This window comes from Ooceraea biroi, chromosome 4 (genome assembly GCF_003672135.1).
Source record: "Ooceraea biroi isolate clonal line C1 chromosome 4, Obir_v5.4, whole genome shotgun sequence".
In the NCBI taxonomy this organism is placed as follows: domain Eukaryota; kingdom Metazoa; phylum Arthropoda; class Insecta; order Hymenoptera; family Formicidae; genus Ooceraea; species Ooceraea biroi.
Window position 1 is genome coordinate 15,261,854 of NC_039509.1, and position 24,228 is coordinate 15,286,081.

A 24,228-nucleotide genomic window follows, 5' to 3' on the forward strand; every position below is an offset into this window, starting at 1 on the left:
TCATTGCCAGTGGCAATCGCATCGACGATGGTCACAACCGGTTGTCGATCTTTCGAGCTGACCCTCGAATTTTATTCTGTCAGATCTGTCTTCCGTTATTATTCACCATAATCATTTATAGCGAAATATGTCGTCTTGTTACTACAATGCCTGCTAATTTTCGCTTCTTCAATCAAAGATATGAAATTCGAAATTGGATTTAATCCCTTAACTCTTTCTAAAGGTTTGAGAATATTTCTTAAAATAAATTTAATTTTATTAACACTATAAAGTAATTTTTTAAGTACTTAGAAAGTTAATATGTCGTACAACATGTATCTTCTATTGTCCTCTTTAAATTAAAGGGTTTAATTAATTTTTTTCGTTAGCTATAATCAAATTCAGACTTTTTATATTTACTTAATAGAAATAGACAATCTCTCAATATTAAATCGTCAAAATTAATGTCAATAAAAATTTGATGATCATGATATGTTTTCGAGTCACATGATTTATTTCTTCTTATTGAGATATATTTCAAGTAATTGAACTATGGACAACGCATCGTACAATATATATAGAATTAAATAGCATATTATAAATCATTGTTTAGTACTTTGATACTTTGGAAGGACGTCTCTGTTATTGACGTTATACAAACGTATTCTTTAATGTATCAAGACACGCTACGTGATAAACGATCAGTAAAACCGATAATCTGAAATTCTAATGGAACGGTTGAACCGTAGGAGGAAGTCATTGATACGAATATGACTGGCTCGTTTTGCTCGCGCGTTTATACCGCAGAACGTGAGCAACATATTGCATCGCTGATCAAGGATAACGAGCAAACAACCGAGAAGGCCAAACGGATTCGTATTTACTGGCGTGCGCGAGGAATCAAGAAGGGATTCCCAGATTTAATATTGTTAATCAAAACATCGCAATATATTCGTATCACAATTTTACGTTTTACGATCAATGCAGTTGTATCATTTTAATAATGCTGAGTTATCGGTTTTACTCGACATGCAAAGAAATAACGTCAAAGTCGTTTATTTACGATATTAAGAAGGTAGATATATATACAAGAACCTTTTTGTTAAAACTGATGTTTATCAATAACTCTTTAGAGAATTCAGCTGCAGAAGTCTTAAGATTTGAAAGTCGACTTTAAAAGACATCACAATCTACATAATGACTGTGAATTGCTTGATTATCTTACATTTCAGCTTTGTATATGTGAAAACCACATCCTATCTCTGTTTTGTAGCTTTAATCTTATCTTAAGATATACTCAAAAAGGCATTTACTATTAATATAATAAGTTACTAATGAAGAAAAAGCTCTCTTAATCTCAAATAATAATCTAGAAAATTTTCAAGTTTGATAAGCTAGTCAGATGATATATCTATTGTTGAGAAATTTATTATTAGAGAAAGTAGAGAAAGTATCCCTGCAGCAAGAGAGAAAAAGAAAGAGAGAAAGAGAATTAAATGCAAGTAAAATTAATTAGAGTCTAATTATCTCGTTAGTTCATATTGAAATTCAATGAGAATATAGACGTCTCTAGGGCAGGCATAACAGTCTGGACTACAGTTGCCACGATCATTTTACAATCAATTGTCTCGCTTCTAATATTAGAACACTCTCTCTATAGTTCCCAAATGATTTGCGGAGACCGCACAAACGTGGATCTGAAACCGCGTTTAGAGATGCGGAGGGATCTGGAACAATGCGCTATTGTGCACGACTGCGCACTAAAAGTATTTTTCAAAGAAAGACGAAAAGCGAGTTAGGTCTTTAACAATTTCGGTCATTATTTCTCGTCGCGTGACGTCATAGTAGTGCAGCGTGGAATCTCCCCGCCAACCGAGGTCGCCGACAGCGTCACGACGAAAAAACGACGCGCGACTTCGCGCGCCGACACGACGGTAGTCCGGCGCGAGGCACCGCTCGGGAGACATCCCTGGAGGCGTCGCTAGTTCCGAAGGTACGAGCGCGTGTCGCATTTCCACCGACTTTCCTCCGTGGCGAAACGCTCGTTCGTTCAACGTGCATCCATCAACAAAGATATATCCAGACACGTGGCGCACGAGATCCGTAATTTCTATCTACAAATCAGTGCTATATTTTAGAAATTATTACATTATTAGAAGAATTCCAACGTAGGAATAAATCATCAAACGTGTAAACATTATATAAACATTATTTGATTTTTCCTCAAATACGCAGAGGAATACAAAAATAAGCATCGGTCACGATTGAGTAACGAGATGCGTTTTTGGGTTTTGAGTATTTGTGCAGTAATGTTTTTTCGTCAACTACTTTTACGTTTTAGCTATTTGTCTTGAGTGTACTTATGTTTATCAAATTTCATGGATAATTCTCATCGGTATTTCCGAGATAGAGCGTATTTTGAATCTCTGATGAAATCGACACGTACACGTTTCCAAATTGAAAACTTGTGACTCGGAAAAAAGCATTTGCGAACTTATATACGGATAAAATTTTTTTTTCATGAGTACTCGGCATCAATAATGCCTTTCACTTCTACTTTAGGCATTTCTGGGTCAAACGCATCGTGTCTAGATATTCATTTATTATAATTGTTCATTAAGAAATTTTAAGTTATATATTTAATTCATTATTGCTTAATCTGTCTTACTTTTTTATTTTCGCAATAGTCAAATTTAACATTTAAAGGTCTCGAACTTTATGTATTTGCATCGGAAAATTTAGGACAAATAAATACAAAAGTATCTGATCCTCTTTTGCGGCAAGCATTAGACCAAAAAAGATTATATGGTGATAATTACGATGAAAGAAAGTACGATGCATATTACTTCCTGGAAATTCTAATTCAATACAAGATACACATCAGAACATGCAACGGAAAACTTTTTCCCAACGACCTTGAGAAAGTTGTTGAGAAAAGATAACTGAATATATAGATTAAACATTTTAATTGTATATGTACCAATATACAACTGGCTGCAATGTTTAAAGCAAAAATTGAGATGATCGCGTGGCGCGAGAACTAACGAGCCGTTACTCGTTTCAGAGCAGAGAAGATGCCAAGCCACCGTCAGCCTAATTCCTTGGAAGGTCTTAGTTTGGGACGCGTGTGCCGGCAACTCAACGAGACGTGCCGATACTTGCAGATGCTCTCGCAGAAGTCTTCCGCGACGCAGGTGCTGGCGCTCGCGAAACGGACGATCAGGCCGTATTATATAAACGCGCTGCCAACTCATCTGCGCTCCCGAGTGATCGACGAGGCAATGAAAACGATGTGCAGCCCATCGAGCGATGAATCGACGCTGGTCTCCGCGCCCGCAGCGCTCTATCTGCTGGCTCTTCTTCTCGATCCTAACATAAAGAAGTTGAAAGTCGGCCTCTGCTGCTACTACGGATGCAGCCACCAAACGTGCCTCTTAAAATTATTCGCTTCGGAAGGAGTCGGGCTTCGGTCGCTGCAGCTGAGCCGTTCCGCGCTGCTACGCTTGGATTGCAAATTGCTGTACTCGGCGCTGTTGAACATGAAGAACCTGTCGAGACTGACGCTTCGAAATATCGCCGACGACGGAGTGCTCCAAGCGATAGGTAAGACTTGCCCGAAACTCGCGGTCCTGGACGTCGCTTGCTCCAGGCAAGTAACGGACATAGGGCTGAGGCAGCTGCTCCTGCGAGTGGAACTGCGAGACAAGCCACGTTCCACGTCGTCCCAGGAGCGCACTAGCTGGTCGCGACTCAAAAGATTACTCTCCGTGTTGAAGTCGAAGAGCTCGAGGAGAGAGAAGCAAAGCGTGGTGCTGGAGTTTCACGAAAGCAGGAACCCCCTGTGCGACACGCTCGGAGTACTTAACGTCGCCAATACCGGCGTCACTAGCGCGGGTGTGCTATTTGCCCTAGCAAACGTTCCACATCTCAAATCCTTGGCCGAATACAGCCACATGGGAAGAGTGATGGAGATCATGAACGGCGGACTGATCGATCGTATCAAAATTCCGTTCAGCTTGACTCAAGCGAGGAGCTGCAAAACGACGCTCAATCGCATTGAACTTTTGGCACAAGCATGCCCGAAGATGGAAAAACTACACATCTCCGAGCCTCATCACTCTCCCGAAGCACTGGGACTCTTCCCTTACATTACTTCCCTAAGTATACACAACGTGCCGATGAAAAGGGAGTGGTTGAACGGCTTCTACAATTATCTTCGAAGAAACGGCCAAAACTTGTACGATCTCAATTTTCAAATGACGCAAAGCGAGAACCCGTTACAAGTCGACTTGAGAGAAATCTTGAATAGCTGCCCTAATCTCCATGTACTCATCACGAGTGGAGCAAACGTAACTTGGATGGAAGGCTGCGACCCTCCTCCTCTCAAGTATCTAAAAGTTATCCAACTCGGACGTATGACGAATGCGTTAGCGATTGTGAAAATACTCTCACTGGTGCCGGAATTAAAGGCGCTACATGTCTACAGTTGTCTAGACCTGTCGGACAAACACCTGGAAACGCTGAAACCGCCTACGAAATCCAAAAGTACTCGAAAGTTCGATATGTGCGATGACAGTTCGTCGAACTTAACGTGCTTTTATATTTACGAAATGCATAAAGTATCGCTGATCACTGTGCTAAACATGTTCAACAACTATAAACAATTAAGACAATTTGGAAATTTAACGAATTGGACTTTGAATCGTGAGGATGCCAAAATGTTAAGAACAACCCGCACGAGCATGGATGTAGATTTCTGCTCCGGTTCGCACTGGCTCTGGAATAACTGCATTCCTATTTTGTAATGAAATGCATTTTCGATCTGGCCCTTTGTATCAGCCGTTACTTTTATTTATTAATCAACATCTGACTTTTTATTAGCAAATTTTGATACGTGACCTCAATAAATCAAATACATACCAGTATTATAATTTTGTTTTCATATCTTATCTGCGTTTTACACAGCAGAGATTGAGAGATTACCGTATGTTTACTTTCGTTTACAATTAATCGCCTGATTTTGTACAATAAATAAATAAATGTCACATCGCTGAGACTTACCTCTACTAAGCCGTGTGACTGCAACAGAAGATTGATAAGTTTAGCATCCGTTTGGAAGATCTTGTAAGTCATGTGAAGCTGCTTGGCAGGTGGATTTTCTGGTGGCATGGCTAAAGCGGAACACCTGAAGAAAATAAATCAACGTGATTATTTAAATGTTTCTTTTTAAAAAATGAAGGTATATAGTCTTCATATATATATATATATATATGGATTATCTAAACTTACTTAAAGCGTAGAAATGGTGCCTTGCTTCCATTTGGTCCGTTCGACAGCCAATCGTTGTTTTGCGTATTTCTTGCGTTCGTACTGCAATAAAATGAGCATAAAATAAGATTTTTTATGAGAAGTCAAAGCATGTTTTTCAAGACATTGCACTGTCATGAGAGATCTAATATCAAATTTGACGTGAATGTTTCTGTAATTTAATGTGTTATCCGGTTTTATCAATACATTCAATTTAATATGAGATATTAAATAATAAATTTATAAACTATATAGATTTATATAGTACGTGTCATATGTACATATTTAAATACAGGAATATAGCTTTATTTTTTTATATTTATACTGCAGAGGACATTTTACTTTATCTGTGTTTTCATTGACAATATAATAAGTTATGACTTCTTTGAGCGATTTATAATTGGTCTTTGTTCGTTGAATAAGTATTTAATATTCAACCGTAAATAAATTTCCGTAATTAATCATCTCTTAAAAATCTAATTGTACTAATTTTCATTTCTAATTTGATTGAATAAAAAATAATATCACATCCCAAAATTCAAAATTTAATTTATAAAATTAAATTGATTTCAATTGTTTCTTAGAATTATAAAACAAATCCACAGTGTTCAATTTGCTGCAAAAGAATAGTACATAAGTTAAGCCATAACATAAAGTTGATTTTGAACAAGTAAATGTCGTATATGCTAGATAATGCCGTTACGAAGGAATTGTTGTTCAAGGGAAAATAAATCAACTTGCGTCTATATTAATTACATATTTATTCTTTACTTCTGTCAGATTGCTTATCAGATATACAATGCACACGAATCGGAATCTGCGATCTACAATTCAAGAATCCGTTGCCACAAAATAACATGTTCAAATATTGCTATATTTGAACGCGTTCGTTATTCGATTAAAAAAAAATTAGAATTTCTAACAAACGTGTCGTACATACATGGTATAACTCACTTTTCCAAATTATCAGATTTGAGGGGTTTATGTATAAAGGCCTCCAATGTTTCCTCACTGCTGTTGGATAATTGCGACATACCGGAGAGACTGGAAGAGGACGTAAGCTCCTTCAAACGTTTCCTTTCCAATCTCCCTGCTGTATTGGTATACTTTCTTTGGGACATTGTTTATCTGAAACAGAGATATAAAATTACATTTAAGATTATTATTCTATTAGCTTAAGATTACATGCGTCAATTAAATGCTAAATAAAGTTCGTCTTTTTTTGACAATGATCATTCGTTCATTCTTCTCAATTGCTGCAATTAACCGTTGAAGAGGCGTACGTATAGTATCATAAATATCTTCACCTTCTTCGGACATTTCTTATACCTTCCTATCTACACGTGTTACATATAGTTTCATATTTTGAGTTGAAACAGAAAAAGAAAGTTATAAAGAGCGTCAAAATCAATATCACGTTCCAAATTAATATTTTATTAATATCCTAAATTCTACATTGTAAATTTCAAAAATAATTTGTCATAAAAAGAATACGAGAAGCAATTTTAAATAATGTTATATTACTTTGCATTTTTCATTCTGCATATGCTTTATTTAACGGTATTTTATTTCTATGTCGTATTGACGTGAAAAGAATATTGATGCATGTTCTTCCGGTTGGAACTAATATCCGACTCAATATGTGCCGATGTCGCATCGTTTCTGATGTCTAAATTCAATTACGAATCACACGCAAATGACACGTTTCGCTCATTACATGGTGCTTACACTTAATTGTTATTAACGCTTTTTATTTCGTCGAAGCATCTCTAAATCAGATGTATTGCATTCTTTTAGATAATTGTTTCTAAATCATGCTTCCCATACAGCACCGATTAATACAGAAAGCTTTCAGGAAGGTTTTAAAATCATTTCAAGATTTCACATTTCATATGCAACATTTCTGAAAGGATTCCGCAATATGTCATATGAAATGTTGCAACAGAAATGTTTCTAAAACCTACCACATGCAATAAATTTGAAAAAATGTGAATATTGTAAAAAGTAAAATTATATATATATATATATATATATATATATATATATATATATATATACCTAGACCAAGTATTCGATTTTTAGTGAATCTAACCAGTTGACAAAAAAATGCATTATCTTCACGTATCCTTTTTTTCTTTCAAATATAAGTGTTGGTTGAATAAAGAATTATATATCTATATATAATTCTTTCCTTTTAATCAACTATTTGGAGGAAGAAAAAGGAAAATATATAATGTAAGAATGGCTCTTTGTCAATGTGCCAACGATTCACGCTTTTCAAAGGGAAACTTGGTGAATACTTGGTTTAGCTATGTATGTGTATATCTATATATCTTATATATATAGATATATATGCATATCTATATACATCTTATATATATTATGTATTTTTTTCATTAAGCATATTTCAGAAATCATATTTATTATATTAATTAGATTGCAAATATTAAATAAAAACGTACAATAAAAATAATAAATACATTTTATATATAATTTTTATTATAACTTTTTAGTATTTGCAATCTTCTGAATACTCGTATAATAAATTGAAATATAATTTCTGAAGTATTTTCAATTGATTTTAATAAGAGCTTTGTAATTTGTGTGCAACATCATAGGAAAGTTTCAAAATTATTTCAATTAACCTTTAGTAATATATCAAAAAGATTTCAGCTATTTTAATAATCTTTCGGCAATATTTCAGAAAGGTTGCAGATTGATCTATACCTTTCAGCAACCTTTCTATAAGGTTTCGAATGCAAGTGTCGCGGACATTTTGCTATTCCGGAGTTGTCTCATAACTGTTGCAGAAACATTTTGCAATATTTATGAGATGCTTTCATCTGTCAGATGAAATACTTCTGAAATATTTCTGAAATGTTTTCGTGCTGTATGGATTATTATTAAGAAAATCGAAAACTATATACAAATATATATACTTTTAGTTAACTGAATACACTGCTCAAAAAATATTTCCTTCCTGTTTAATCTTTTGCACCTGTTGGATGAAAATGTCAAACTGTTAGACACGATCATGAATAATGTAACACGAATATCTTAGATTCGATGCGGGCGCGCGTTCGAGCTAGATATAAACCTAAACCCAAACGGAAATGGCAAGGTATTCATAACACCAGATGTACGTTTCTCCTTTCGCGATCGATTCCTTGGCAAACAGCTTAGCTAAACATCAGTCATGTTTAATCAATTAATCAATCGATCAATTATGGATGCTTTCGTTCCAAAGTGATCCTTGACATGAAATGCTGACCAGTATCTTTGAAAGTTAATCGTCCCACACGCAATACCGTCGTCTACGGTACACACACAAGTTGAAAAATCAAGAGGAACTTTCGAAAAATATAGAACCATCAGGTATAGAGGAGAATCCCCTATTATGAGATATGCTCCTAACATGAGATAATGGGGTTTCTGCTAAACTAGTGAGCACCATTTGTTAGTTCCACCATGAACTTATTACCCTTGGTGTAAAATGTATTTAGTGAAAAATTCATCGTTCGTTATTGCGTTTAGCCTTTGCAAGAAAAGATTTGTGAAATTGTGAACATGTCAAAGGAACTTGAGGTAAATCTTCAAACCTTGTTTATTATATAATAAGGAAATGGTTTGCAATAAATTCAATATGCAATGATAGAGTAGAATCATAGTAACAGGAAAATACGCAATTTGTTGAATTGCTTAATTGTAGAGGTTAGATTTCATGATCGCGGAACCGCTAGGCGCGTGGCTCGTATAATGAGATATTCAGGGTACTCTTAATATGAGATAATTATTGCTCGAATATGAAGATTATGTAGTGTAATAAAAAGAAAGAAAATACTACTTAAGGTTAGAGAAAAGTTAATACGAATTTATATTACGAATTTTTGTGTATTTAATTTTTATAGAATCTGACTATGGAGGTTAGAGATACGAGGAAGCGTCGACAGTGGAATCGTGAAGATTTGGCGAAGGCTGTGGCAGCAGTATTTTTATAAAACTATCTAATAAAGTTTTTAATTGCAATACTGATGTATTTTGCACTTTTAATACCGATTTCTCGAGGTATCTTATATTAGGAGCACACTTTCTCGATCCTGCGTAAAGCTTCTTTCAAAATTTTTTTAATTTTCGGAAAAAATAATATTTAAATTAGATTTTTCATTTCACCAACCTAAAGCTTATTAAATTCTCTTCAAGATAGCGTATTACATTTTTAAATTCTGCCTATAGATTTCCTTACATTCGGCAAAATCGATATGGTATCTCATAATCGGGGACTTTCCTCTACATGCGAGATATTACGGCGATGGGGGACACAGATTATAATTCACGAGATCTAAATTACAAATTACCCGAATGCGGAACAAAGCGAGCTTAAGGAGGGGAAAAAAGTAAGCCGCATATCGTGTACGTGAATATCGCTCGCGTGTAAACTTCGAGAACTAAATTAGGATCGGTGAAGGTAACGCCGACACGCGAAAGAACACATGTGTAACGCTGGAGCACTTTCCAATGACGATGATATAATCAGTGACAATACAAAATCGTTAGAAGGTATCGTCAAGCGCGTGGATCGACTGCTCGATTATCTCAAACGATCCCGGGGAGACGAGTCGACGGCAGTCTCCCCGGGGTTCATCCGCGAGATTGGCACATCGGGCAAGTCGAAGCGCGCTCGTTAGCGACACCGTCGGATTCGAGAAGGAAACGACCTCGTCGCATCGACGGGGGACCGCGCTCGACGCGGTGTCCGTCGGAGACGTCAAACCTTCCGCGTGCATCGGGGCTCACCGCAAAACCGCGGGTCCGTGGCTCATGGCCCGTTGATCTCGTACCTCGCCAACCGACGACGCATCGCGACAGCCACTCGAACTCGAACCGCGACGCGACGCGACGCTAGCGACCGGCCATATCGCGCGAGAGCGCGACGAACACTGCCCGCTCCACCAATCGAGTACCGAATTGATGCCCGCGTACAGTCGCTCGCGAAAGTTCCGTACGCGCACGATTTTCACGGCTGCGGCCCGCGTGCGTGCCGCGCACGTGTGTACGCGGGGAAAAGAGAAAATACGAAGGGAAAAAGAGAAAGCGAGCGTCCATCCGTTGAGTGACGTTACGTTGACCGGTTAAGATTGAAAGAGAAAGGAAAAACGATGGTTCGAGTCATGGTGGAAGTAACGAGGTGCGCTACTGCGCAGACATTTCTACTGACCAATAAGAGAGCGTGACAAGAGTCCGCCATCTTGAATAATGTAAGTGAGTTAAGGGGGTATTCTAGTGTAAAAGCGGAATTTGTATGCTATTTTGGTGAATTTTTTTGGAAAAAAGTATAAGGTTTTTGAGGCAGGGTTTTCCCTGCTTATTCTTACATATTTGGTGTATGTTTCCAAATTTTTGTATTAGACAATAACTATAAATAAGCGCTGCACATGATATTAAATAAGAACATGAAAAAAAAAAGTGGTCCATGGTTCCCATGATTTCAGCTGTTCTGCTCATCTGAAACAAAAAAACCAAAGAGATTCTTAATTAGTATGAGTGTGGCTATAGCAGGTACCAGAATGAAAAAAAATGTTGAAAATTTAAAACATGACTTCATTGAGAAAATTAAGTTTCGATTTGTGCCATTTTTTTCACCATTGAAGGGCTGTAGAAATTCCAAAAAACAATATTTCGACTTGATTGTGGTAGGGGCTATAGCCACACATATACTGAAGATGTGTGCAAAAGCCTGAGTCAATTGATTAACTGGTTTTTGAGATATCATGGGAACCAATTTGAAAAACATGGTTTCGAGAAAAAACACGTTTAAAGTTTTTCATACTGATTACATAGAGATAATGTTACTTACGATCAATCGGCTAGTCCGGGGCCATACAGGGGACATTCCTCTTGTTCGTAGAAGTCCTGCAGAGCTGATCTCTCTTCCCTGCGATTCATTCTCTGATCTCGAGAGAAGTTAGTGGAGCGCCGCTCCGAGCGGGTGATACGAGCTTCGTTCCGGGAGTTTGCGTACATCACCGCTTGCTGACCAATACTAACTCCCATCACGTTCATAAGTTTGAAAATTGGCATAAATCCTTTATTGAAAATTATAACTGCCAGGAATGTTGCTATTTCAACAACTTTCACGCCAGCATGGAGATGTTTTGGAGCAAAAGTCCAAATCAATGAATTTAGAGATTCATTGTACTATATAACCTGTACTATACAAAGGCTCCAATTCAAATGTACGACCTTCAAAGAATAACGATCTTCCGATCCTATCTAAAATACTAACACAATGCTCTGTTGTGTGCCGCGCGGTCCAACCGCCGAGCGCGCGCCAGAGGTTATTTTCTATTAGGTGCTATTACTTTGGTAATTTTGCGAATCGGGCTAAATCTTCTCGCAGACATATTTTCCATACCATGTACTTGCAAAATATGCCCAAAAAAAAAATTCGATTTTTCTGACATGCTACACTAGAATACCCCCTTAAAAAAAAGATTCGGATAAGAAAAGGATTAAATAAAAGATCTTTTGTGTGTACTTACGGTAAATATATTTTTTTAAATAAAATACAGGGTGTCCCAGACCTACCGTATCACCGGTTAATGATAGATTCCTGAGGTGATTCTGAGACGAACGTTCCTCTTACAAAATGTCGAGGGTGGCGTAGTTTCGGCGCTACGAGGGGTTGCAGTTATCCTATCCTTGTGTAGAATTTTCCCGCGTTCAGTGACGGTGGGTCGAAGGGGTCTCGCGCGTCGCTCATACTTCGATTTGAACAGCCGCGAAAAATTAAGATCAAGGGGTTGCCTCGTAGCGCCGAAACTACGTCGCCCTCGACATTTTGCAAGAGGAATATTCGTCTCAGAATCACCTCAGGAATCTACCATTAGCCGGTGATACGTAGGTCTGGGACACCCTGTATGGGTAGTATCTCACGTAAAAATGACCGATCTTTATATTGCGAGGTCTTAAAATGTTGAGAACAAACCCGAACTAGATAAAGAAATTTTAAATAATGTATTTTATTATATTCTATTATATTTAATTTGTTAAATTCCATTTACCACCTTTGCCGTTCTTTGCATCGACATTTTCTTTGCAAAGTCTTTTTTGCGCAATCATTTCTTCATTTTTTGGAAATGAAAAATACCTAACATGTTTATTATTTCGTGACGTGTTTTTACACTGTTTAAACGAACACGACGGCATTGTGCGACGTGCGAGACTCTGAAACAGTGCATAACCTGTGTCGTGACACTTTCGTTTACATTTATTATCGCGTTGCTATTGGTTGCTATTTGCAAAATGGCGACAACTCGGTGCTGCGCAGAACGTGACGAAATTCGTCCGAGATAATAGCACACCTTGTTACTTCCACCATGGTTCAAGTATGAACAAGAGCATCATCTTTGGTATTCGATTTTACAAGAAAATGATCATTCTGTAAAGAACTGTCAAATAGTATAATATCATTATCTTAAAACTAGAAGAATACATTTATAAGTTTCACACGGTTCATTTTATGATAGTTTATATAGTTTAAATGTTTAAACAGGTGCTTCAACTGACAAATTGGTATTTCAGTCAACAGTCACGATGCATGAGTAACTAGATGCGATGCGTCGAGCAGCAGGTGCAAATGCATTTGCATATTTAAAGGTGCTTTTTCATGCTGACGCTCGACGCTCATTTTTAGCGTCAAAACAGGTCATGTGATCAAATCGCGCCAATAGCGCGCCAATAAATTCAGCGTCGAATTTCCAGCGTCGACGTTCAACGCTGCTTTTCAGCGTCACATTAGCACGTGAATGTTAGGTTACAGTACTTACTGGTATATTTCTTAACCAGAGAGAAGCCTGAGAGCGGTCACGCTCGCGTTTTAACCGTAACGCCTCAAACGTGGACATTGAAGTGATTGAAGTGATTCTGTCTTTATTGCTCACTGAATATTGAATAAAGATAGAAGGACGCCGCGAGCGTTGGGAGCGTCAAGTGGAACGCACATGTCCACGTTTGAGGCGTTACGGTTAAAACGCGAGCGTGACCGCTCTCGGCTTCTCTCTGTTCTTAACACACTCATTAGAACTGAATTATTGTGTATAATATCATCTTCGTAATTAACATATCGTTTTTGATAATTAATAATGCAAATTTTTTATCTTTTTCATATTTCTTTCGCTTTCGTTTTAATCAGTTGACGCTGTTTTTTCTGCTACCTTGACACTTGAAGCCGAAATCATTCGACTTCTTTTCTCTGACGCTAGCGTCAAGTGATGTCACGTGACGACGCTCGACGCTGCTTTTCAGCGTCACATTAGCACGTGAATGTTAGGTTACAGTACTTACTGGTATATTTCTTAACCAGAGAGAAGCCTGAGAGCGGTCACGCTCGCGTTTTAACCGTAACGCCTCAAACGTGGACATTGAAGTGATTGAAGTGATTCTGTCTTTATTGCTCACTGAATATTGAATAAAGATAGAAGGAGGCCGCGAGCGTTGGGAGCGTCAAGTGGAACGCACATGTCCACGTTTGAGGCGTTACGGTTAAAACGCGAGCGTGACCGCTCTCGGCTTCTCTCTGTTCTTAACACACTCATTAGAACTAAATTATTGTGTATAATATCATTTTCGTAATTAACATATCGTTTTTGATAATTAATAATGCAAATTTTTTATCTTTTTCATATTTCTTTCACTTTCGTTTTAATCAGTTGACGCTGTTTTTTCTGCTACCTTGACACTTGAAGCCGAAATCATTCGACTTCTTTTCTCTGACGCTAGCGTCAAGTGATGTCACGTGACGACGCTCGACGCTGCTTTTCAGCGTCACATTAGCACGTGAATGTTAGGTTACAGTACTTACTGGTATATTTCTTAACCAGAGAGAAGCCTGAGAGCGGTCACGCTCGCGTTTTAACCGTAACGCCTCAAACGTGGACATTGAAGTGATTGAAGTGATTCTGTCTTTATTGCTCACTGAATATTGAATAAAGATAGAAGGAGGCCGCGAGCGTTGGGAGCGTCAAGTGGAACGCACATGTCCACGTTTGAGGCGTTACGGTTAAAACGCGAGCGTGACCGCTCTCGGGCTTCTCTCTGTTCTTAACACACTCATTAGAACTGAATTATTGTGTATAATATCATCTTCGTAATTAACATATCGTTTTTGATAATTAATAATGCAAATTTTTTATCTTTTTCATATTTCTTTCACTTTCGTTTTAATCAGTTGACGCTGTTTTTTCTGCTACCTTGACACTTGAAGCCGAAATCATTCGACTTCTTTTCTCTGACGCTAGCGTCAAGTGATGTCACGTGACGACGCTCGACGCTGCTTTTCAGCGTCACATTAGCACGTGAATGTTAGGTTACAGTACTTACTGGTATATTTCTTAACCAGAGAGAAGCCTGAGAGCGGTCACGCTCGCGTTTTAACCGTAACGCCTCAAACGTGGACATTGAAGTGATTGAAGTGATTCTGTCTTTATTGCTCACTGAATATTGAATAAAGATAGAAGGAGGCCGCGAGCGTTGGGAGCGTCAAGTGGAACGCACATGTCCACGTTTGAGGCGTTACGGTTAAAACGCGAGCGTGACCGCTCTCGGGCTTCTCTCTGTTCTTAACACACTCATTAGAACTGAATTATTGTGTATAATATCATCTTCGTAATTAACATATCGTTTTTGATAATTAATAATGCAAATTTTTTATCTTTTTCATATTTCTTTCACTTTCGTTTTAATCAGTTGACGCTGTTTTTTCTGCTACCTTGACACTTGAAGCCGAAATCATTCGACTTCTTTTCTCTGACGCTAGCGTCAAGTGATGTCACGTGACGACGCTCGACGCTGCTTTTCAGCGTCACATTAGCACGTGAATGTTAGGTTACAGTACTTACTGGTATATTTCTTAACCAGAGAGAAGCCTGAGAGCGGTCACGCTCGCGTTTAACCGTAACGCCTCAAACGTGGACATTGAAGTGATTGAAGTGATTCTGTCTTTATTGCTCACTGAATATTGAATAAAGATAGAAGGAGGCCGCGAGCGTTGGGAGCGTCAAGTGGAACGCACATGTCCACGTTTGAGGCGTTACGGTTAAAACGCGAGCGTGACCGCTCTCGGCTTCTCTCTGTTCTTAACACACTCATTAGAACTGAATTATTGTGTATAATATCATCTTCGTAATTAACATATCGCTTTTGATAATTAATAATGCAAATTTTTTATCTTTTTCATATTTCTTTCGCTTTCGTTTTAATCAGTTGACGCTGTTTTTTCTGCTACCTTGACACTTGAAGCCGAAATCATTCGACTTCTTTTCTCTGACGCTAGCGTCAAGTGATGTCACGTGACGACGCTCGACGCTGCTTTTTAGCGTCTCATGAATTAGCACCTTAAAGGCTGAAACCGCCGACCAATCGGAACGAGAAGATTTTGGGGGAACACACGATACTGGAAGTGTACTTTTCCGAACGCGTGGAGCGATGTTCTTGTTCTGTCATGAACAGATTTCTTCGTTCACCGTTACATCTGTTGATCATGATCATGGCTGTTGATAAGAAATCAAAAATTATATTTTTATTGTTGAAAACTTTATGAGAATAAACGTAATTTTATATTCTTTGTTGAGCTTTGATTTATTTATTGACTACTTGTTTATCTTCAATGATGCAAACTGTTTCCAAATTGTCAGAGTATGAATTATTATTTTATTATATAACATGAAAGATAGTGTAACTGCTTTGTCAGAGTGGGAAAAGCAAGTGACTTGTGTGATATTGTCTCTATTTGGATATGCATTGAGGTATACATCCTTCTACTTTGACAAGAGATTATCACATCAAGAATTATGCAGTTTGTTAGTACATGTGCATTTTGATAACATAATAATTGTAAACGATATAAATAATATATTACTGTGAATAATTTCAGAGCAGATATGCTCCTCTGCAAGTTCTGTAATGGATGAGACCATAAATCAAATAGAAGCAACAATCTTATTTTTTGCAAAAGCACGGGAACTAACTGGGACTAAGGAATGTAAGATCTATATTCCAAGAGAGTTATCCTCCACTGACCTGTTCGACAGGATTATTCGTACATTTAAATTGGAAAGTATACGCAATCAAATAATACTAGCACTGAACGAGGAGTTTATTGCTCCAAACAGCACTCTTGTATTGTCAGAGAAAGACGAAATTGCAGTGATTCCACCACTTAGTGGAGGTTTGTCCAATCGATTATTATATAAAAGTGTTATTTTGCATCTGTTGTATTAATTAAAAATTGTATTAGTAATATACTGCTTATTAGATATATCAAAATATAATATAAATTTATTTGATTAACAGATAGAATTGATACTGTAAACTTGTTTACTTAGATTTATGCTGTTTTATAGGATAACATGGAGATGTCAAAGAATTTCGTCAAGTTACAGCAAGAGGAGTTAAATGTTACAGAAATCATGAAGCTAGTGACGTTTCCTAATTGTGGAGCAATATGTAATTTTGTCGGGATCACTCGGGATAATTTCAACAATAAAAAGGTGAAATGGTATTATAAAAATCAATTGCATGTATTATATTCATATTTTAAATGATTAATTATATATTTTAATATGTAATATGTGCATATTTATCCTGCTTAGATTAATAAAAATTCATCAGTTATCAATATATTCTGAATTTAGGAGTAATTATAATTATTTTATTATTAATTAAAGGTAATTAAGCTGGAATACGAAGCATATGAATCAATGGCCTTGAAAGAAATGCTCAATATCTGCACAAAAATTCGTTCGCAATGGAACGTAGAAGGCATTGCTATGTATCATCGTATCGGAGAAGTACCAATATCTGAAGCGAGCGTTGTAATAGCAATTTCTTCTCCTCATAGAGAGGAATCGTTGAGGGCAGTTGAATATGCTATCAATACCTTGAAAGCAGCGGTTCCTATCTGGAAGAAAGAAATATATGAAACGGGAGAGACGCAATGGAAAGAAAACAAAGAATGTACATGGACAAAAAGTAAATAATCCGTTTATCCGTTTATTTTTGTTTTCTAACATGTCCTATGATCCTATCCTAAATGCATGCAGCAATTATGCTTCCTCAATTTTTGTCTCTCTTTTTTACTTAAATGTAAACTGCACCGTACTCGACCTCTGCTTTAAAAATTGTTTTAAAAATGTTTGCTAAAATCAAAGATATTCGATCGCGTTCGATTTTCTAATAAGAGCTTCTATGAGTTTGCTAGATTTTTGTTGTAACATCGGTATGCCTGCATAGCTGACGCGAAGATGTTTTTTAGTGATAATTATCTACCAAACTCTTTAATCGGCTGGCGCTGGTGTAAGTTAGGTTAGTTTAAAAGCATGGTTTGTTTGTGTAGGTTAGATTTATATATACAATGCATCGCGAAGTGAACGTACTGACACGTGATACTTCTCAGTAGAGTTATAGAAACTGGTAGAAAAATTATAAATTATTGTAAATTAAAGTAGTTACGTCTTATTAGACGCAGCTGTGAACATGGCAAACCTTATTACATCTACAACTGCAAAGGAAGAGGATGCCCAAGCAACCTTAGGCTCAAATGAAAAAATATCAAACGAAATTGTTATTGATCCAGATTCCGTGCAAGTTCGTGCGAGCTGGGAAGAATTGAATCGAAGGATAGGAGCATTCATTGAGAGGAAACGTCAACAAGTAGACACTCTGAATGTACAAGAATTTTGCTGTCACAGGTTAATTATCATCATCAAAGAGAAAATATGTAACAATTAAATAATATAACACTCAGTTTTATCTTATAATGCATATTATTAATATAGTTATAAATCATGATTATAATTAATTGCACATTGGCTATAATGATATTTATAGTGAGAAGAATGGTGATTATGAGAATTCCTGTGCAAGAGTGGACGCTGTTCTAATTCGACACAAAGATTCCAAAAGTCATGTAAAAGGTAACGTATGCATAAAGAAATATATAATATAATCGCATACAATGAAATATATAATAGAAAAAATATAAATTATATATATTTTTTTCTTTTTTTCAATGTACTGATAGCATGTTCAACTGTTCTCGGTGATCCCTCTCTATGAGGAAGAAATTGTTATTACGCTTGCTTCGTATATTTGTACCTCTCCAGTACAATGATATATAGCAATGCCTCCTATGTTTCATTGCAAACAAATTTTTGTGCAGTTCTTGAGCATTTATATACATATGCAATTATTCTTAGTTCACAGAGTACTAAACACATGGGGACCCCAGACAGTTGATCAATCCATTTTAAAAACACTTGCAAATGATGCAAATGATACTATCAGCTGCTCTCCTATACTAGATAATAGGATTTCTGAAGCAGAGTGTATAGTGGGGATTAACAAACCTGTACCCAAAGATATTTATAAAAGATTGAAAAACATTGAGGACAGAATACTGTATTTAGAAAGCATATCGCCAGAGTACAAGGAGTTTTGGGTATAACATTTTTATCTTGTCTACTTGGATTTGTAGTTGCACAATCTTTTAGACGTATTTAAAATTAAATTAAAAATTTAAGAGCTGTGAAGAAATATACACTTTATTTGTGGCATGTTGTTGAAAAGCCTTGTATTACATAAAAATCACGTTACCTTTCTCAGATAACTTTTTTCAAGTTATAATTTTTGTATTTGTTACAGGTAGCAGACGACATTAATAACTTGAAAGGTCTTTCAAAATCTACCCAGAAAAGGGTAAGTGTTATATATATATATATATACACACATAGTTTCGATAGTATAAATGTATAACGATAAATATCTTATTTCAGACATACTCCATGGCAGAACTCGACTCTAAATTATATGAACTTGAAGACAAATACGCTAAGAAAAGAAGATGACTACAACACACGGCACGCGGAGAATTCGAGTTCGAGAAGTGTCGGGCAGATTGTAGAGATGAAGATGGCCGTGGAACATATCGTTCTCTGCTCACGCCGAATGCGCGCCGAAATACGGTGGATTTGTCAAGCACGTAAAAATATTTATATACAAAATAGTCAATACTGTAAAAAATAGTTTGTTAAAACACAAATCCGAGTTCAGTATTTCCTGCGTTTTATTATGTCAGGCCGCCAGTTTATGGGATGCGTCTCTTCCGTCTGAAAGGAATACGGATAACAATGAATGCAAAGTCGAAAAAACAATAACCAGACAGTCCCGAAAACATATGACTACACAATATTATTCGAATGTATAACGAGCGCAGTATATTATTTATACAAAATCTACTTACGGCAGTATCGTCCTGTTTATATACTTTTATTGTTTTATCAGCTTCGGTTGTTATCATGCGACTGCCCGACACATCAAATGTAACGCTGAAGACACCGGCTTCGCTGTCCATTGACCCAGGCTGAACTGGCGCTTGTAGCCGTTGGAAATTGTATCTTAAAAATTAACAATCGTTACGATTATCAACAAATATTCCTCTAAGATTCACAAGGATATTATCTGAATCATTTGCGTATAATATACCCAGTTCTCCAGTCCCAAAGGTGCATGGAACCGTTATCGGCTCCGGAAACCAAAACCCCTTCGCCATTCACGGCCAGGCAATTTACTATTGCGTTATGGCCGGACAAGTTTTGTATAAACTTCCCTTCCGGACATTTCCATTGTTTAATATTGTCCGGGGATGCCGAGGCAAACATGTACCTAGTAATTAACACAAATTAAGTAAGATTAAAGACGATGAACATCACAGTATAGTGCCTTATAATTTATAAATATTAAAATCTACTAACAGTGATGGATGCGATGTTATACTCCTCACACTTTTCTTGTGATTCGTCAAAGTGGCTCTGGATTTCCCAGCAGCCAAGTCCCATAAGCGAATGGTGCAGTCGTGACTGCCGGTAATAATCTAAAATACAGAAAAAAATGGTTTCTAAGTAGTAAATTAATGGAATCTCATTATCATTGAATCGTTTTTGTACAAATGGCAAAATAAAAATAATGCAAGGATAATGTATATAAAAGATAATTACTTGCGGTTCGGCCGATTGGCAAATTACACTCGCGACAGTGTTCGTGTGTCCGACGAGCGTGTGAACATTCGCTTTGGTGCGCATATCCCATACCCTTGCGGTAGAATCTCGTCCTGCCGTTACCAAGACGTCTATCATGGGATGCAGGGCCATTGAATATATTGCCGATAAATGTCCATGGTAATGTCTTATTACCTAAACAATACCATAATAAACAATAACGTAAGACATCAGAATAAAACAAAACAAAATTTATCGCTGCTTCATTAGTCACCTTGTTGTATTCGAGATCCCAGCACTTAACTTGACGGTCCTCACCACAAGAGAACAAGTAGGGATTTCTTTGAGAAATTGCCAATCCGCGGACACTGCTTATATGGCCAGTCAGGGAAACCTTCAATTTACCACTTGCGAGATCCCATATCTACAATTTCGAGTAAAACGCTTACACTGCGTACTGACTCTGCTAAGTTTAATGTATTTCGTCACATCACTGAATAAAGAGTAATGAGAACGCAAGATTCAAAACTGGAAAACCTACCTTAATTACTCTATCAGCTGAACCGGTAGCAAACCATTCATTTCCAGGTTCGACGGCACAGCACCGTACCCATCCCAGATGACCACTGATAACTCTACACAGTTTCCAAGGCGCGTGCCATGTGGGTTTCGCCATTGAGGGAGTTTTCTTTTGTGGTATCGTTAATGTGCCACTACCTACATTACTGCTACCTCCTCCTCCTGTTGGTATTGTGACTGTTCCTGTGTTTCCTGGTGTCGCATTGTAAGGAACGATTGCCGAGGTAGCGTTAGCACCAAACGTTTCATCTAGAGATATTATAGTGTTTATGTAAAATGTAAAGTTTCTTATTTTTATCTCGGTTATCATTTGTGATACTTTACCTCCTGGTGGCGGAGGATCAGCGATATCATTTTCTTGCTGCATTTTGGCTATGTTATTTTGCTTAACACGTTCTAGAACTGGGCCATAACAATCTTTTGCTTTTATAGCTTTCTTCATTTGCAGTCTGCAAAGAAACAATACCTCTGCATCAACTTTGAATGACAAGGTTCGATAGTCAAGAGATAATTTGTATGAATCATAAAACACTATTTGCATCACGTAACTCTAAAATACATACAAGGCAGGATCTACTGGCGGTAAAGTGTCTTCATCTAATAAAAACATATCATGAGTTCTTTTTAAAGAACGAAACACCAGCGTATGTACAGTGTGCTTTGGAACGTCCTGAAATAAATAATGAAATATGTAATATACAAAATTGTTACAATCTATGTTACATAAAATATACACATACTATTAAAGTAACGCGAAAAATAATTTCACTGTTGCGAATCCGAGGAAATAGTGCGAATTTTATATTCTAGAATATTCGTAGATTCGACCGTGTTATTGCGCGAAGTAGCCGAGCAATTCGATGTTATTGTACCGGCGAATAATAGAACCGTATTTTTTGCGAACAGCCGAAGTGAGGCAAATAGAAGGCCTCACGTAAATAGCCAAACGGGCTGGCGAATCCTGACAGGCTCTTGCGGGACACGTCGATCGTTTTTATGATTCGGATCTATCGGTACCGATGATCGAGCCGACGCTTGGAGCGACGAATGCGATTTAGACCGCCATACGCGATATAGATCTGCGAAGTAAGTCAGCCCGTCGGGCCAAAACTAGAGCTAAACTCGCGTCGCGGTGCACCCTCCATGTCCGTCAGGCACGCTCTCACTCCGTGTAATAGTTATTACGAGTTGCAACAAAATCAACATCGCGTCAGGGAATCCTTCACTACGAAACATTCGCAAATACAAATACTTACCATTTTTCTATCGATACCAGCACCAGTAATAGAACGTTTAATTACAGAGCGCACAGAATAACGTAATTCCTTGCTGATGTAAAGAAGTCACTAAATAACATAACCTGACACTTTTATTTCTTCCCAATACGTTTAAAAATTTGTTGAGTATTGAATCTAAACCCAAGAACTTCGTGCAACTCGTCATAAAATAATGCTATTTTCAATCAGAAGCTCCTTTTCACGCAGTTGTATTATATGAAAATAAAACTTTGTTTGATATGCCTGCGTATAATTCGTTATACGCAAGAAAAGCCTAAAGCCTTGTGTCCACGATCCAAGTTCTTGGTCAAAGTTCTAGGTCCGAGAAATGTGTAGCCAATCAACATGCAGCTTTTATGTAAAAACTGTAAGTTCATTGGCTACACATTTCTCGGAACTAGAACTTTGACAAAGTTCTTGGATCGTAGACACAGGCCTTAAGAGCGGTCGCACTCACACTCGCGTCAGAGAGAAGAATGAATGAGAGGTGCCATGGGCCGCTTTTAGGTGGTCATCAAAGGCGATGTGCCCTCTGAGAAAGTGGGCATGATACAAGTCAGTTTCCATTTTCTCAGGGATAATGGCCGGTATTCGTAGTCGAATCTTATATTTAAGCCGTCGTAAGTTTATCTGTAGATGCTGTATGGATCATTTCATTGGCTATGGAGTATCTGAACCCCTTAACCGCTTGCGCAGAATACCTTGCGCACAACGACTGAAGTAACTTCTTTTATGTCTCACTTCATCGGAGATGTTTTCTCTCACTTCCACTTACAGGGACTGGCCATGAGTATTACCAGAGAGAAACCTGAGAGCGGCCACCAGCCTCCTGACGTTTGGCGCCGCCTGACAAAGTGGACGTGAACTAGTTCGTTACGCTCGGTAATGATACATGATTCGTGTCCAAACTATTCACTAGGAAGCTTTCCCATGTAAACTCTACTTTCGAACGAGTATAGTGCGTTCGAAAGGGAAGGTAAAAATATTAATGTCGTGTTCGAGGGTTTGGGTGTATGAGCCTTGGTTTCGGAGAAATTTACATCTAAAAGTGAGCATTTTCCAGCGGTACGGAAAGTACCTTGAATAGCTACAATTCGGCGCGAAGCGCGGTAGTCTAGTGGCTAAGCGCGAGACTCGTATTTTGCCATCCGCGCAAGTTGGGTTCGAGACCGAGTTGTGATAATTTTTTTTTTCGGATTTTTGTTTTTGTGTTTGCATTATATTTTTTTATTATGTACATAATAAATTATTATGTAAATAATGATTTATTATGTTTTATTATATTTTGGAGGTATACGTATATAATGAGACATAAACATATACATTTAACATTTGTAAACTTTTTATTTATTTATATAGTTTGTATACTGTCGAGTGTTTATTTATTATAAAATTTTGACATAACTGTACAGTGTTGCGGATGGAAAATTTATATAAAAGCATAAAAAACATAAATGTTTTTATTAGGGGTGTGATTTAGTTTTGAGGGTTTTTTTTGCTCAAAAACGCATGTATTTAAATATGATAATGAATGCCTTAATCAAAATATTTTCCTTCGTTTTCTATAACTTTTTCCCATCTTTCTGGCAAGAGATGGATTCCACCACGATAAAATTACTCTTCTTTTCAGTTGATCCATTCGTCGACGAATTTTCGCACTTCTTCGAAATTATGAAAGTGCGTATCCTCTAAAGCGTGTTGCATCGACCGGAACAAATAATAATCGCATGGAGCAATGTCCGGAGAATACGCGGGGTGCGGTAAGACTTCCCATTCAAGCTCTAATAGTGTTTCTTTCACTGATAACGCAACGTCAGGTCGAGCGTTGTCACGAAGAAGAATCACTTTCCGTCGTTTACTCGCAATTGGTGGTCGTTTTTGGTCCAATGCTTGCTTCAACTTGTACAATTGGTGTCGATAACGATCAGCCGTGACAGTCTCGTGCGGATTTAACAGCTCATAGTACACTATCCCACCAAATACAGAGCATTACTTTTCAACCGTGAATATTGCATCTCGGAGTGGATGTTGATGGT

The 24,228-nt window shown here is 37.4% G+C and overlaps 5 protein-coding genes across 17 annotated transcripts in view; 3 read left to right on the forward strand and 2 right to left on the reverse strand.

Annotated features, from left to right (window-relative positions):
• Window positions 1-10,262, reverse strand: part of LOC105284237 (tubulin polyglutamylase TTLL5) — a 19,472-nt gene extending 9,210 nt beyond the window's left edge. Inside the window, exons 1-4 of one of the 6 annotated variants that reach the window (XM_011347607.3) lie at window positions 10,125-10,261; window positions 6,241-6,414; window positions 5,269-5,349; window positions 5,041-5,164 (exon numbers count right to left, since the gene is read on the reverse strand). In XM_011347607.3, the coding sequence (XP_011345909.1) occupies window positions 5,041-5,164; window positions 5,269-5,349; window positions 6,241-6,407 (372 nt within the window). In that variant the 5' untranslated portion in view covers window positions 6,408-6,414; window positions 10,125-10,261. The other 5 variants (XM_011347599.3, XM_011347620.2, XM_011347614.3 and 2 more) reach the window with 5 other exon arrangements.
• On the forward strand, window positions 1,340-4,905 carry LOC113561731. Its single transcript, XM_026968760.1, has 2 exons — window positions 1,340-1,972; window positions 3,044-4,905. Exon 2 carries the CDS (start codon window positions 3,054-3,056, stop codon window positions 4,782-4,784), a length of 1,731 nt encoding a protein of 576 aa, XP_026824561.1. The 5' UTR covers window positions 1,340-1,972; window positions 3,044-3,053; the 3' UTR covers window positions 4,785-4,905.
• Window positions 10,263-15,767: 5,505 nt separating the features above from the next.
• Window positions 15,768-17,589, forward strand: LOC113561765 (molybdopterin synthase catalytic subunit-like). Of its 7 annotated transcripts, none has more exons than XM_026968934.1 (4): window positions 16,368-16,510; window positions 16,686-16,832; window positions 17,010-17,313; window positions 17,543-17,589. In XM_026968934.1, the coding sequence occupies exons 2-4, from the start codon at window positions 16,692-16,694 to the stop codon at window positions 17,572-17,574; spliced, it is 477 nt and encodes a 158-aa protein (XP_026824735.1). In that variant the 5' UTR covers window positions 16,368-16,510; window positions 16,686-16,691; the 3' UTR covers window positions 17,575-17,589. The 7 variants fall into 7 exon arrangements, with proteins under 7 accessions (XP_026824738.1, XP_026824741.1, XP_026824742.1 ...); XM_026968935.1 differs by having other exon boundaries at window positions 17,535-17,557; XM_026968937.1 differs by lacking the exons at window positions 17,010-17,313; window positions 17,543-17,589 and adding an exon at window positions 15,768-16,142 and having other exon boundaries at window positions 16,222-16,510; window positions 16,686-16,831.
• Window positions 17,571-19,378, forward strand: LOC113561764 (MAP3K12-binding inhibitory protein 1-like). The gene is made up of 6 exons (XM_026968933.1): window positions 17,571-17,646; window positions 17,804-18,032; window positions 18,172-18,257; window positions 18,540-18,781; window positions 18,985-19,038; window positions 19,116-19,378. Exons 1-6 carry the CDS (start codon window positions 17,586-17,588, stop codon window positions 19,185-19,187), a joined length of 744 nt encoding a protein of 247 aa, XP_026824734.1. The 5' UTR covers window positions 17,571-17,585; the 3' UTR covers window positions 19,188-19,378.
• Window positions 18,865-22,498, reverse strand: LOC105284283 (pleiotropic regulator 1). Of its 2 annotated transcripts, XM_011347668.3 has the most exons (10): window positions 22,172-22,495; window positions 21,479-21,585; window positions 21,240-21,364; window positions 20,878-21,164; window positions 20,611-20,760; window positions 20,337-20,531; window positions 20,094-20,212; window positions 19,825-20,004; window positions 19,583-19,736; window positions 18,865-19,448 (listed from the first exon to the last, which is right to left on the reverse strand). In XM_011347668.3, the coding sequence occupies exons 1-10, from the start codon at window positions 22,172-22,174 to the stop codon at window positions 19,389-19,391; spliced, it is 1,380 nt and encodes a 459-aa protein (XP_011345970.1). In that variant the 5' UTR covers window positions 22,175-22,495; the 3' UTR covers window positions 18,865-19,388. The 2 variants fall into 2 exon arrangements, with proteins under 2 accessions (XP_011345970.1, XP_011345959.1); XM_011347657.3 differs by having other exon boundaries at window positions 18,865-19,736; window positions 22,172-22,498.
• Window positions 22,499-24,228: the final 1,730 nt, after the last annotated feature.

What these genes read in the sequence shown, in the direction of transcription:
- LOC113561731 (XM_026968760.1), top strand. Translation starts at nt 3,054, where the DNA reads ATGCCAAGCCACCGTCAGCCTAATTCCTTGGAAGGTCTTAGTTTGGGA.
- LOC113561765 (XM_026968934.1), top strand. Translation starts at nt 16,692, where the DNA reads ATGGAGATGTCAAAGAATTTCGTCAAGTTACAGCAAGAGGAGTTAAAT. An exon ending in ATAATTTCAACAATAAAAAG is followed by an intron (nt 16,833 to 17,009) that starts GTGAAATGGTAT and finishes TATTAATTAAAG; the next exon opens with GTAATTAAGCTGGAATACGA. An exon ending in AGAATGTACATGGACAAAAA is followed by an intron (nt 17,314 to 17,542) that starts GTAAATAATCCG and finishes TGAGTTTGCTAG; the next exon opens with ATTTTTGTTGTAACATCGGT.
- LOC113561764 (XM_026968933.1), top strand. Translation starts at nt 17,586, where the DNA reads ATGTTTTTTAGTGATAATTATCTACCAAACTCTTTAATCGGCTGGCGC. An exon ending in CTGGCGCTGGTGTAAGTTAG is followed by an intron (nt 17,647 to 17,803) that starts GTTAGTTTAAAA and finishes ACGTCTTATTAG; the next exon opens with ACGCAGCTGTGAACATGGCA. An exon ending in CAGAGTACAAGGAGTTTTGG is followed by an intron (nt 18,782 to 18,984) that starts GTATAACATTTT and finishes TATTTGTTACAG; the next exon opens with GTAGCAGACGACATTAATAA.
- LOC105284283 (XM_011347657.3), bottom strand. An exon ending in CCGCCAGTAGATCCTGCCTT is followed by an intron (nt 21,365 to 21,478) that starts GTATGTATTTTA and finishes GTTTCTTTGCAG; the next exon opens with ACTGCAAATGAAGAAAGCTA. An exon ending in TGATCCTCCGCCACCAGGAG is followed by an intron (nt 21,165 to 21,239) that starts GTAAAGTATCAC and finishes TAATATCTCTAG; the next exon opens with ATGAAACGTTTGGTGCTAAC.